The sequence below is a fragment of the Artemia sp. Qi Xiang Cuo genome, chromosome 6 (genome assembly GCF_049724085.1).
Source record: "Artemia sp. Qi Xiang Cuo chromosome 6, ASM4972408v1, whole genome shotgun sequence".
Lineage (NCBI taxonomy): Eukaryota > Metazoa > Arthropoda > Branchiopoda > Anostraca > Artemiidae > Artemia > Artemia sp. Qi Xiang Cuo.
Window position 1 is genome coordinate 54,676,834 of NC_142799.1, and position 15,002 is coordinate 54,691,835.

Genomic DNA, 15,002 nt, shown 5'->3' on the forward strand with positions numbered 1-15,002 from the left:
CTCTCTCTTATCCCCCTAGTAAGTTCCGTATATTGTGAGCTGACTGGCAGAAGTACCCGGCTACTGCGACATCGTAAAGATGTTTAGTGGCTAATTTGAAAGCTCTTGATCATATCTCTGTGCTCTTTGTAAATTCGTCTCGATAACTCAATCATAAAGTACCTTATGACATCAAAAATGGCATTCTTCTTCTAGAGTAGAAATACTCGGAAGCATAGTAAAGGTACCATACAAATCTAAATGGTGGAAAACCAATAGCCAGGGGTTTATGATCCCCCTTTTTAGTGCTACCACTCTCAGTCCCTTTAGCAACCTAGCAAAGGGCAAATCACAGCCTATAGTAAACGAAAGTTTAAAAACGCATAAAAAAATGTCTAGTGAGAAATATTGCCGTTTGAAGCCATTTCAGAAATGGTATTATTATTTTGATTAATCCTAATAATAAAAGTTCATTACAAAAAGAAATTTACAGGCATTATAAGAAAGATCCTAAAGAAACTCTTCATATTTCTGGCTTGACTAATTTAGCACATTTTGCTCATACATAGACACACAAACACATACACCCACTGTTGAATATACCTTTCAATTTTTAAGGCGAGCCGCCAAACCAAACACACCCACTGAATGAACCTTTTCATATTTAAATGAGTTACCAGAACAACAAAACGAACACAGTCGAAACGTCAAATCACAGTCGAAATATTAATTTAGAACAACTTAATGTAATCATGAATATTCTTTTTAGTACATTCACAAGTGGCTTCTTCTTCAGCACAAACGTTAAACTCAATTAACAATAACAATTTTAAAGCACAATAATCTGCTATAATTTTAGTTATTCTTTTTTTCTCATTCACAAATAAGCTTTTTGATTCAATATTTTTGAGTGAATCGAGAAAAATAATTATATAAAATTTAACATAATAATTATGAAACATAAGATACCACGATAATAGTTTCTGTTACTAATTTATTTACAAGGTCCTAGTAAGATTACAACTAACAAGGTGCTTAAGGACTCGTCTGCTTCTTATCGTGTTTTGTTGCGTCAATTCTGTGTTTTCGGTAAAGCGCTAGTTTTTCAGAATTCTAGAAATTTATGGAAATTTTATGAGTCAGTTTATTTGAACCAATATTGCAGATAGACTCTGAAGCAATAGTTTTTGCTCGTTTTAAGCTTCAGCTTCGCTATTTAATTCCATGAAAAACTATGTATTTTTTTTAATTTAATAAATAAAAAGAAAGAAGAAAAAAATAGCGAAACAATCACTATACTAAACCTACTAAGCCTAGTCTGAGTCGCGACTTTACTGAACATTAGCATCAAATATTATCACTATATGATTGTACTACTACTACTGGCAACTCACTGAAGCACCAATCCGCCTGAGGTCAAAACAGCTATACCGGCTGTCTCCAAGCTAATCTATTAAAAGCCTTCCTCTTTACATCACCCCGAGAAGTTCCCATTTCCCTTAAATCTTTCCTTACGAAATCCCCCCACCTAAATTGGGTCCCAGGAATGTGTTCCTCGTCCTCTTTTCGTCCGTCGGCTGTTTGCCACCCACAGAGAGAAAACGCACATAGATCTCTTAAAATAGCGTAGCCTGTAGCGTATAGACTACAATATAATATAGAATATATAAGGACTAAAAACAAGGCGTAAAGTGCATAGAATTCTAAAATATTTGGTTTACCATTACAAAATGTAGTTTATTGCAAAATATTTCTTGTAATACGCTATCTTTTGGTAAAAAAAAGGCTTTTTAATATTCAAGGTATGGATAAGATTTCAAGGCATGAAATGAAAATATTGGGATAATGTATTTTTTCACTATTTCTACTGACAATTTTAAAAGCAGGTTGTTAGGATGTTAATAGTAGGATAGCTAAGGCTCAGGGTGTTTTTCACAGATGAAAAAAGTTTGTAGGAATATGAAGATAAGTCTGCGAAGCAAGGTTAGAATAATGGAGGCTACAGTGATGACAGTGGTCAAATATGGTTCTGAAGCTCCCCAGGGGCGCTCCAGAAAAAGGAGGAACATTTGCTAGATGTTTTTCTGAGAAATTACCTACGGATTTTCGGATGTGCGAAAAGTTTCACTTAATCTCGCTTTTTATGGCTATAATGAGATAAAGATTGAGATGTCTAGGGGATGCGGATGAAGGATGACAGATTGCTAAAGATTTCCTCTTCGGTCAACCGTCTAGGGCTAAAAGGAACGTAGGTCGTTCGGGGTAGGGGCGGGAGGATGTCTTAAAGAAATATTTAAGGGAAATGGAAACTTCCTGGGAGGATGTAAAGAGGGAAGCTTATGATAGATTGGGATGGAGGAGAAGCGTGCGTAGCTGTGTTGGCCTCAGGCGGTTTGATGCTGCGGTGAGTTTGTAGTAGTAGTAGTTTTAATAATTTTCAATTTTATTCTTTAAAATTTGTTCTTAAACGGAAAGATATTATGTTCGAAGAAATTATTTAGGATGCAAGTCACCATTAGTAACCGAACTTACGGGTCTAATGGTTGTAGTGATATCGGAAAGGATGGAGCTTCTAGGAAGACTACTTACACTTTATTGAACTATTGACCAGGTTTTGCAGAATCAATTCAGCCCCCCCTTTGTAGAGGTCAGATTGGGTGTAATGAGTGGAAATGACTCTGGTACTTGGTTCCCACCTAGTTTGGTTAGGATTCCCGCCTGATAAATTCGGTTAACACAAGAATTTAGGGGCCATTTCCTCCTACAGAGGCCCTAATTAGACCCCAGAAAAGTCACAGCACAGGAAATAGCTTTTACTTTCTGCCAAGTTTTTGAAATCCGACAAACTGTTCTTTTAGCTGCCAGATAATAACTATTTACTGTTCCCAAATTACCTAGAGAAACAGGACCGGCTGTCGACCCCAAAAACACAAGTGAAGCACTAACTTCTCTTTTCAAACGAGTTTTATTTATACTTAGCAGCCTATGATTTGGTGTCCTCACGACAAGAATTTAGAAAATCTTTTTCCATATTGGGTATGAGCTCCCTAAAATACAGCTAGGACACTTCCTTCAGCTTACAACCAGATTTGGGGGAGATCCCATCACCTGTTCAGGTAGATGTCATGGAAATAAATCTTAACGAACACCTCTCCCTAAGGTCAAAATAGACAGGGATTCAAAAAAAAAGAAAAATAATTAGGATCCTTACTTTTACTTCCGACTAAGTTCACCTTGATGTCCTGATCACAAGAATTAAGGATCTATCCGCTTTTCCAACTAAAAAATATTTTATTAGGTTCGGATCCCCAAAAGGCGCAACTAGGACGCTTGTCCTTCCTTTCAACAACTGGATTCCTCCCCAAAGAGTTAGGTTAAGGTATTGATCCCCAAATAGTTCTAGTACAACTGAAACCCCAATAGTTCTAACTAAGACACTATCTCTTGCTTTTCATCGATTTTGGTCAAGATCAAACCATCCCTTCTGGTCTTTGTACAAATGACATTATCCTAGAAATTCCCCTCCCTTTCTCTCATCTCAGAACCCAGTCAGACTTGCTTTAATCTATTGAGATCCGAACCTTTCATACTAATTTCAAAAAAGTATGATCGAAATAAAATCTTCCGTAAATACTAACACCCTAAGAAATGGGATTTCCATGTTGACTCTCAAAAATTATTCCCTACAAATCTGGAAAAACTACAAAAATTCCACAGACCTCGACTGGACTATAAGTTTTTTGCTTCTTGTCACAAAATTTTGCAAATTTCAGGAATATCTTTCTTCTTTTGAAGATCCCCATATCGGAATTATTTCACGTTACCGAGTTACAGACCGCACCCACTGCAGGGCAGATGCAAGGACCTTAGTAGTCAAGAAGCATTGTTAATCTGATACAGCTACATACCACCGATCACAATAGAAAAAAGTAAAAGAACAAAGTAGCATTGTTGCTCTTAAACCCAACTGACACTACACATAGCTTTAAACGTAGTGGATTATACAATAGAGACATTAAAGATCCAAGAAAAAGCGAGGAAGCAAATAATTGAACTCATACCAGCTGGACTTCCCAGTCCTTGGATTCCTCCTTTTGACTGTAGATCTGTCTTTGGGCTGGCCGTTGAAACATGAACAGACACTCCTTTGATTATATGATCTTCACCACACAAAGAATTAGCTACTTCTGGGTCAGCAAAAGTCACGAAAGCAAAGGCTCTAAAAGGACGTGGAATAAACACATCAGTCACTTCACCAAATTTTGAAAAATACTCTCTAATTTCATCAGGTGTCATGTCTTCTGTGCATCGGCCAACAAAAACCTTGCATGGTACTGAGGATTCTCCTGCCTACAGATATTTAAAGAAATGAGTAAAATTCTAATATATGTAATAAGAAAAGTATGTATGTATGTATGTATAAATTTATTGCCCATCATAAATGTAAAATACAACACTGATGGAGTATAAAGAAAAAAAAAAAAAAAAAAAAAAAAAATTCTGACAAATACAAACAGAACCAAAACAGAGAAGAACAGACAAGAAAAAAAAAACAAATAGGGGCAATTATATGTAAGAACAATCATATTATCAATGACGGACAATTTCAGAGGTGCTTTCACCAATAATCTGCCTGCGATATCTCTCATTTCTTTTCTGTACCGCGGACACTGGACTTGCAACTCTATACCTCAAGGATAGTGAGCTGTTATTAGTCCAGAGAGGCAGCCTTAGAAAATATTTCGCATACTTGTACATACACTTCCGTATATCCCTAATATCTGAAGCAGTAAGAAGAGACCAAAATGGTGCAAGGGCAAGTAGATTCGGAACAGCAAAAGCATTTTAAACGCTAGCTAGGATACGTAGGTCAAATTTAAACTGTCACGTATTTATTAAATTAAACACAGTCCAAGAATTTTTGGCAAAAAAAATAGTTCAGCAGTCGACGCATGCCGCAAAGACTCAACACAATTAGTACCCCAAGATACGTCTGTGTATATTATGCTTTAATAAAAAGTTTACTTAACTGAACCTATGTCGGGCAATCTGAACGGTGACTGAACACCAGGAACTCAGTCTTACTTTCATTAAATCGAAGACCTATACGTTTATACTCCCTAACGAGAATTCCAAAATTTTCCTCAATTCCAAAGGCTGATCTACTAATATTAAGGATGTCATCAGCATAGTTAGCTAGCGACACATCAATACCATTAAATATACATGTGGTTAGAACTTTCAGTTGTGGCACAATGACAATATTATTAAACAGGGGGGAGAAGTAACAGCGCCATGTCTAATGCCCCTTTTTACTGGAATTGAAGGAGTGAGTTCCACCGTACCAGGTGAGATGGTAACCCTAACTCTGGCATTTTGCTTTTTATACATATCACGCATCGATTTGATGATAGAAATATTAACTCCACGCTTATAAACAGTCAATAAGATATGTGGATGTATACCCGTGTCGAAAGCTAACCCGGCAAAATATACTACCTCATTATTTTCATGAGCATGTAGAAGTAAATTAGCAATCAAATGGTGAGCATGGTCACGGCCTACTCCTTTCTTGAAGCCGAATTGGTTATCCGGTGTATAACACTTAACAGATATCTCGTTAATAATTAGTAACTCAAACACTTTGCATAAAACCGGTGACACCGTAATTGGTCTAAAAGAAGAATATTGTTCCTGGGGGTTTCCCCTTTTCTATACCGGGGTTATTACTCCAGTACTAAATAAATCAGGAACTATACCACAACAGAATATTATCTGAAAGATTAAGGTCAGACGCTCAATCAGGAGAGGGGACCCACATCTTAGATGCTGTGTACAGAGACCATCAACACCACAAGAGGTTGTCTTTTGTAGCTAAAAAATGCACTCTGTAACCACAGATGGAGTAACAATAAAACTGACCTCATCAGTGATTGGCCTAAGCAAACATCAAGCTCCCTTTCATATTGGTCTGACAATGATGGATCAGACTCCGAAAATTAACTTTTAAAGTAACCATACCACTGGTTACTGTTAATCTTGAAAGCATTATAGGCTTTTGAATTATCTCTTTTGAGCAGTTTCCATACAAAATTAGCTTCACTTGTAGCTTTACTTGATAGTTCAGCTACTGATTTAGCATGGTGTTGCCTAAGTACTTTCGCAAAATGTCGCTTTGTTTTCAGACGAATTTCATTTACCAAACCTTGCCGTGGCATACCACACTCCTTCCAGACATGAAACCAGAATTTCGATTTAGCACAAGAATCACGAGGTCAGGGTTACCTGACCAACCTTGCTTCTCAGTTCCAAGACGTACTCTTCATATGGGTAAACTAGCAACGATCTCTGCGCAGTAAAGCGCGAACGATCTCTGCACAGTAAATATTCAGCAATATTTGCTTCTCTGCAAAGGTTAATAGGTTTTTTTGGGAAAGTAGATGAAACAGCACTTTGATCTTTTTCAAAATAGAGTAACTAACAGCCCGGAACATAAATATATCTGCACGAGCCCAGTCAGTGGTTTCATGCCATTTACTATCATTGTCTGGACTTGGACCACTCGGTGCAATAAGTTGAACAGGGAATATATTACTGATAGGCATATGGTCCGAGACTTGGAAAGTGGACATAAGTGAGGATCCTGAATCCGGTTTTACATTAACGAAATACATGAAAAAGTCCAAAGAAGAGGTACTGCCAGATTCATAGATATATGTGAAACATTGGGTATTCTCAACCACCAAGAGCTGAAGCCACACATTATTCAGAATATTAGCACAACTGCTACTGTCATCAAAAAGGTTACAGGTACACAATAAGTATCACCAGCAAGGATTACTGCTAGGTTTTGCAATTCACAATCAGACACGAGGGAACTGACTTGGTCGCATGCTTGATCAAATTACCTGTCTTACGTAGCATTACGGTAATCGGTGGGTAAATCCACTGAGACCACCAAATAATTCCGAATTTTGGCTGACTTGAATTAGTCACTGTCGCGAAAGTGTTCGGGCATGAGGACGTTTCTAGCAAGAATAGCAGTACCTCCACTCGGCCGACCAGCCCCTGGGTGTCTAGCGGCACGACTTATTACGACAGTAGAAGCAGTCTTGCTCAACAAACATAGACTGTAGGCAGTGAAGAGGCGCTCTTGTAAGCAAAGAACGTCATTCGTTTCGCATGGAGTTTGGGTTACTGGCAATTTCACTGAGACAGCACCATTAATATTCCATGGTGTCCCACGTAACTTAGGGGTCAGTTTAGTGGGTTCACAGACTTCTGTATAACAGGACATTTGTAGCTGTAACAAGGATGGTCAGCTTGGTTGCACAGCGCACACTTCATTTTATTTTGACAGGGGGTTTTCAGCTTGTTCGAATGTCCTGTCTGCGCCCAACGCGAACAGCGAATAAGAGCTTTACAGTGCTGACGAGGAAATGGCTGCTAATAAGTCTTCTTGGCGAGAGAACTGAAGCTTGTAGGACCTAGTTTTGCCGATACGGGAGACTTCGGCACAGTTAGTTATTAAGTTCTGCAACTGACCGTCAGAAACACTGTCAAGAACGAAACGGGAAATTTCACTATATACTGGAACTTTTAGCTGTAAGCTTAGAGATTGTTCCTTAGATTTAATAGCATCAGCGACAGCAATACCCTCATTTTCATCACTTACGACGAGGCACCAAGTATATTTTCCCGGTCTAAGCTCAGTTATCGCCGACTTCGAGTGACCACACAAGGTATCAATTAAAATTTTGCGGTCCTTGGGGTCATTCAGCGTTTTAGGTGAATTCTTTAATATAAGGGCAAAAGAGGGTTTGGATGATTGTGTGGGGGCTTGAGACAAAGAAGGCAGCGGGTTGCGCTTCGACAGGACGTAATTATCGAATTTGACACGCAGTTCGTTAACTTTAAGAGTAAGTGTAGCACTTGATTCCCCTGCGATAACTGGTACTTCGTCAGGCTCGTACAGCACGAAACGGGGTAGGGGTATCTGCTTTTAATCACACTTTTCAAATTTTTTTAGCATGTCCAGACAGTTATCTGCAGCTTTCTGTCGGTCACTTGGGCAATTCGTGCAGTTTGCAATTTGCTTCCATTAACAAATCAATGCTAAAAAAGTTCGCACCAGTGTTCGCAATATTGGCATGAATAATCCCCACAATCCAGACACGGTATAAAAAATTGAAGACTGGAGACGATACAATCTGCTGGCTCAGCATTATATGTAGCAAACAAACATACAACAAGTATCTCACTTAGTCAGAAACAAGGTTGAATAGCCGCCCAGAGATCACCAGGAGCAAGGGAAGCGTCGAGACCTGCTCACCTGTCCCCTGCAATTCAAGGCTAATTAAAACCGGCAGCTACCAATACGGTATAAAGAGACGTGGAATACTTGCCCATCTACTCCGACACTGCAACTTTTTACCCCCTTTCAATCAAAATGCAACACAGCTTTCTATAGAAAAACGTTTATTGTCACTGAAAGTAACGAACTTGGATGCCGTTTTGATGCAAGCTGCCTAATGGTTCAATACAATTGTAAATATCAAACAGAAAGAGAGAGGGAGAAAAAGCGAGAGAGAGAGAGAGAGAGAGAGAGAGAGAGAGAGAGAGAGAGAGAGAGAGAGAGAGAGAGAGAGAGAGAGAGAGAGAGAGAGAGAGAGAGAGAGAGAGAGAGAGAGAGAGAGAGAGAGAGAGAGAGAGCGAGAGAGACAGAGAGAGACAGAGAGAGAGAAAGACAGAGAGAGAGAAAGAGAGAGAGAAAAAAAAAAGAGAGAGAGAGAGAAGGAAGGATAGAAATAAGAAAAGGAGAGGGAAAGAGTAGCAGAAGGATGTAGCTCACTTTATGCCTCTAATAGTGTAGATTATGAATCCTTGCATGATCCCACACCAAACAAGGTGCAACATTCCTGCCTTTTTCAATAGTAAAGAAACTGACTAGAAGAGGACAGGAATGATATTGAAGCGGCTATGAGCCCACTTTAAGCTTTCTGACAATACTAACTGAAATCCTTGCATGATTTTGGTTCTAACAAGGTGAGTATCCTTTCCTTTCAACTAAGATGTTCCGCTTCAAATAAGGTGGGATATACCTACCTTTCTGCTAAAAAGTAAGTAGCAGAATGTACTTGGAGGGGAAAGGGTTCCTCTAGCCTCCTTGGCTCTTAGATCATACAAATTAAAATCCATAAGTTAAGATTCTATGAAAAAATTTTTTAGACAAGAAATTGGGATAAGAGGGTGCGGACCATAACAAAATAGCTATCAGTCCCGCAAATTTGGCAAATGGCATATCTCACAAAAGAACCTTAGTACAAAAAACTCATGCAAAATACAACCATCAATTCTTGAAAGAGTATCGATCAGCATTAAATCAAAACACTGTATCCCCCCCCCCTTAATTTACGTTCTCTCTGTGCATCTCCCTTGATTCTTCCGCAATGGGGCAAATTTGTGATTGCTACTAAGGAAGAAGCAAAGGAAAATCCCTAATTTCTTTAGCAGTGAGAGAACTATTACAGCTTAGGGGACGATTGTGATCCGTTTCTCTGTCTCTGTCCCCAGGGCCGGATAAAGGGCGATTGGATTCAATCGGGCCTCGCATTTGAAAGGGCCCAATAAAAATAAATACTATTTTTTCTAATTTTTTAAATATCCTTAATAATTCCTGTAAGTGTTTCTCCTAGAGAGAGATCATTTTTCCAGGATAAAACTAATAAAAAACTATCTAATATCAACAATGAATCAAGAATAGATTAAAAGGTTTAGCAGTTACGCCGATGGAAAGTGAAGACGCAAGGAAATTAGATTTTGAAGCACTTTTTAAGAATTTACAGAACAAAAACTGAAGAATGTGTAAATTCATGTATTCATATTCGGTGATGTAAATTTATATTTAATAAATGTTTCGGTATTTTGTAAACGAGAAATAGTTGTTATTTATTTATAGACCATCTCTTTAAACGAGCAATAATTGAAAACTTTTTATTGAAAACGACTGCATATTTTTGGGGGAAATTTGTATCCTGGGATATTCTGGCCTAAAAACACAAAACAATTTATATAGGTCAGAAGTTTGAGAAAATTCGTTAAGAGCTTAAATTTTGGAAAAAATATTTATGTGAGTGACGTCATATTTATGAATACATTCGAAAAGCAAACATACGTCATATATGCATCAGTATTCCGTCAGCAACAACTACAACGAGTCAAAAACATAAGATTAGAAGAACAAAGAAATATACGCTTCGAAGATAAGTGGCAGCAAGAATTAAAACTACCCAAAAACAAAAGTGAAGAAAAAAGAAATATGCGGCTAAAAGATATGCCACAGCGAGAACAAGGAAATATGCAGTTAAAAGATAAGCGACAGTCAGAATTAAAAGCAATCGCTAGAAAGCGAGCATCGGGACGGGTCAAAAATGGAGTGAAAAAACAGAGTATTGTACTATTAGAAGAGAAACGACAGCAAAAATCAGAACGAGTCAAAAATGAAAGCGAAGTAGAAAGAAGCATTAAGTTAGAAGAATAGCACCATCATTATCTTCGACGCCAACAAAATGTGGCGAAAAACCCATTACAAACCTACAAAGATGTCATAAACAACGCAACTGTTTATGCCAACTCATTGGGACCCTTCAACGTTCTATGTGTTCCCTGGGGAGCCCTCTATTTTCCCGAGGACAGAGTAGCAAACAAAGCTGACTCGTTTGGAGGTTGCTACTTTCAACGAGGATCAATATAAACAAGCCTACCACGTGCCGAACGCCGGGGCTCGGCTTCGAAATCGGCAACATATTTTGTTTTTTTCTAAAATGTAAATTGAAATTTCTGGCCACAAAAACGATCTAAACAGGTCACAAGTTTAAGAAAGAATTTGTATTTTTCCCATGGTGGTTGTATCGGGCTTATGATGACGCCATGACATCAAGAAGATGCTCAGATTGTCTGCGGTTACAAGAAAAGTGACAATAACAGACAATATAGACAAGCCTGTCGCGTAGCCATGATGGTGCCTGGCCTAGAAATCGGCTACAAAGTTGTTGTTTTTCTCCTTAAAACTGGCAAATTGACATTTCTGGTCACTAAAATGATTTAAATAGGTCACAAGTTTAAGAAAGAATTCGTATTTTTGCCATGGTGGCTGTAACAAACCTTTGGTGACGCCAAGATATCAAGAAAAAGCTCAGAGTGTCTGTGGTTAGAAGACAAGCGACAATGAGAATCCATATATAGAAGCCTGCCGCGTGCCGAGTGTGCAACATAGTTTTTTTTATTCTTAAAACTGGTAAATTAGCGTTTCTGGCCACAAAAACGATCTAAATAGGTCACAACTTTAAGAAAGAATTCGTATCTTTCCCAGGGTGACAGTATTGAGCCCGTGGTGACGTCATGACATCAAGAAAAGGCTTAAATTGTCTGCAGTTAGAAGACAAACGACAATGAGAATCCATATATAGAAGCCTGCCACGTGCCAAGTGTGCAACATAGTTTTTTTTCTTCTTAAAACTGGTATATTGACATTTCTGGCCAGAAAAAAGCTATCTAAATAGGTCACAACTTTAACAAAAAATTAGTATTTTTCCCAGGGTGACTGTATCAAACTCGTGGTAACGTCATGACATTAAGAAAAGGCTCGAATTGTCTGCGGTTACAAGAAAAGCGACAATGAGAATCCATATATAGAAACCTGCCCCGTGCCGGGGGCCGGCGGCTTCACCGCCGGGCTCCCGGTACTTTAGGCATGTATGTACTGTAAGTTTAAATTTTTTCTCGAAAATTCATATGAGTAACGTCATATTTATGACCAAATTTCAAAAGCACAAATAAGTCATTTCAGCCTCTTCGTTCTATCGTTTTTAGTATGTTCGACGCATGTAAAAACACACAAGAAACTGGAGTAATTGTACCAAATATAATGAGTCTATTTACAAAACGTATTTTCAGCGCTTTCATAGTACCTAGAGGACATTAACAATTGCTCAAAATGAACAAACTGGACCATGTAAAATGGAAATGTAAATTCACGATGGGTGAAAATGAACAACCTAGACCATAAAATATGATAAGATCAATCCAAGCAGCTAAGACAAAGGGCTTTGAAAAATATTTGAAGTAAACGAAAATAAAGAAAAACAGTTCCGGTTAAAATACTTAAGAAAACGACAGTTACAATGAGTCAAAATGGAAGTGAAGGACAAAGAAATTTAGGATTAAAAGATCAGGGCAGCGAAATTTAAAACAAGTCAAAAACAAAAGTGAAGAACAAAAATATATGGTTGCTGAAAAATGTCTAAAGTAATGATAAACAAAATTAAGGAACAAAGGAACATGCGGTTAAAAGATAAGCAGAAGCTGGAATTACAACGAGGCAAAAACTAAAGTGAAGAACAGAAACAAAATATGGCTATAAGACATGCGACAACGAGAATCAGAACGAATCGAAAATGAAAGTAAAGAGCAAAGAAATATGTGGTTAGAAGATGTGACAGGGAGAATCAGAACGTGAAAGTGAAGAACAAAGAATTGTGTGGTTGGCAGACACGAAAAGGTGAGTATCAGAAGATGTCAAAAATGAAAGTGAAGAACAAAGAATTGTGCTGTTAGAAAACAAGCGAAAGCGAAAATAAGAATGAGTCCAAAATAAAAGTGAAGAAGAAAGTGTAACTACGTTAGAATAACAGCGACATCGCAATCTTCGAAACTAACAAACTATGGTGCAAAACCCAGTACAAACATAAAAAGATGCCACAAACGAGGCAAGTGTTAATTTCCAGTCATTGGGACCCTTCAAAGTTCTATAAAACATACAACTGTGGCGTCCTCTATTTCCCCGCAGAAAAAGTAGCCAACAAAGTGATTTATTTGGACGTTGTTGCTTGCTTGGTCGAATTGTATTCCCACCTTCACAATTTTCAAATTAACTGGTTTGACTTGTTCTAGGAAGTCACTTGCTCTCTGAAGAGCTCCATAAACGTATGCAGAACTTGAACTCATGTTTCGCTTTAGATTCATTCAACGTAAGCGATGATCGAACCATCGATAGTCGTAATGTTTTCAGCTTCAACGTAGTTTATCACAAAATCAATCTAGCGCCACATCCATCACATATCCCTGAAGGTGATTTTTAACCAACTTCATATGGCCAAAGGTACTTTTTAGACCCCGACGAAGCTCTTACACCCCGAGAGCGCCTTGCATACCTTTTAAAATATGGGATCTCTCATAATCTGATGGATCTTTTGGGAGAAATATTGCGAGATACAAACAACTATGTCAAAGGTTACAGGAAAATGCGAGAAGTCAAAGATGATGTAAATCAACCTGCTGTTTCATTGGGGCAACAGGCGTGGATACAAGACAAGTGACGATGAGAATCAGTATATAGAAACCTGCCGTGTAGCCGTTCCCATGACCAGCGGCGTAGCCACTGTACTCTATATACTGAATTTGAGTTTTAGGAAAATATTTAATATGTAAAAAGGGTCCAGCAAAACGAATTTCAATCGGCCCCACACCTTGTCGATCCGGCCTTGTCTGTCCCAGATATAGGAAATGAAATCAAAAACACAAATGGTTTGTAAAAGTAGATGGCAACTCTTTCGAAGCCGTGAAAAATACTCCTTATTTGTGGTTAACATGTTCTATTTATTATTCTACGAAAAAATACGGGTAGTGGGCTAGGTAACCACCACCTAGCGCTTAGCATTTTTGTTTAGCACTGAGGACGACTTGGCGGAGGTCCTTGTCGAAATATTTGCTTAATTCTTCTTCTTCATGTTTCGCCACTGGCTGACAAAATCGTTTGATTTTATCTTTTGATTTTATTTTTCATTTTGTTATTTTCTTTCCTCTCTGAGTTTCATTTATAACCATCACAAACCTTGAGCAATTTACATTTGAATTTACTTCAATTTAGAACTTTCGACAGCAGAAGCGAGGCTAAAAAAAAAAAAAAAAAAAAGAAAAGAGCAAGCAGAATAAGTTTACATAGTCTGTTGCTCTGTGGCATAGACTATAAAAATCCCCTTCAGCTGGCACACTGTTTACTGTGGCTCAAGGACAAGTGAATCCCATCATTGCGGTTGAGAAAAAAAAAATAAAAAAATAAATTGAAAGCAAATTTAAGGGGATTTCGAAAAATAGCCTTAAGCCCCTAAAAATAGCGTCGGATCGAAACAAAAAGTACATTATTATAATCACCTTTATCAAAACCGTAAAGAGGAAACTTACAGTCCCTTGGCCTGGAAAACAAGGAAAATCACTTTCATGCATGGATACTGATGTGTTCTGTTTTTTCCCTCCGCTGCTAGTGGGGCACTGGGACATCATAGCGAGCTGATTAAGGACTCATTTTATAGGATATCACTATATCTATTGTCTTTTTTAATTAACACAACATTTAAAATAAAATCAAGTTTTTGACAAAAAACTGCATCTTCGTATGCAAGATAATGAATGACGTCACAATCGTAGGTTACACCTATGAATGACATTATAGTGAAACTATGTGTTGACGTTAGTTGCAATGACGTTAGTACTATTATAAGAGGTTGCAAGGTCAAGTCAGTGATGAAAGCAACCAAAAAAAGTTAAACAGATCTGCGAGGCTATAGAAAATATACTTTAAAGGGTATCTTGGGTAGCAGCGATGACAACGTAGTTCGTTCTTAGATAGTTCCCAGTAAGAAAAAGCCGAAGGCTTTTTCATGTGTAACATTCGGGAACAACCTGCTTTTCGTTTGCCTGGATGGTTAGTCAACAAGTTGGTACTAAAAACCATCCAAAGAAAGAGTCATGCTGTTCAACGCCTGAACATTCATTTACCTGGACAATAATCCAATTGAATAAATCTATTTTTCTGAAAATTGTCACACTAATATTTTCTTGCCAGAAAAAATGACCTAGATAGGTCACAACTTAGGCAAAACTCGATCAGAACCTTAGTTTTTGAAAAAATATTTGTCATGTGAAAACGTCAGACATTTAAAAAGCAAAAATACAATGATAGTATT

At 37.9% G+C, this 15,002-nt stretch overlaps 1 protein-coding gene across 1 annotated transcript in view; it reads right to left on the bottom strand.

Annotated features, from left to right (window-relative positions):
* Nucleotides 1-15,002, bottom strand: part of TBPH (TAR DNA-binding protein-43 homolog) — a 70,785-nt gene that overhangs the window by 5,685 nt on the left and 50,098 nt on the right. Inside the window, exon 5 of the mRNA XM_089090841.1 lies at nucleotides 4,041-4,329. Coding sequence (XP_088946967.1) covers nucleotides 4,041-4,329 — 289 coding nt within the window. The remainder of the gene's footprint in view (nucleotides 1-4,040; nucleotides 4,330-15,002) is intronic.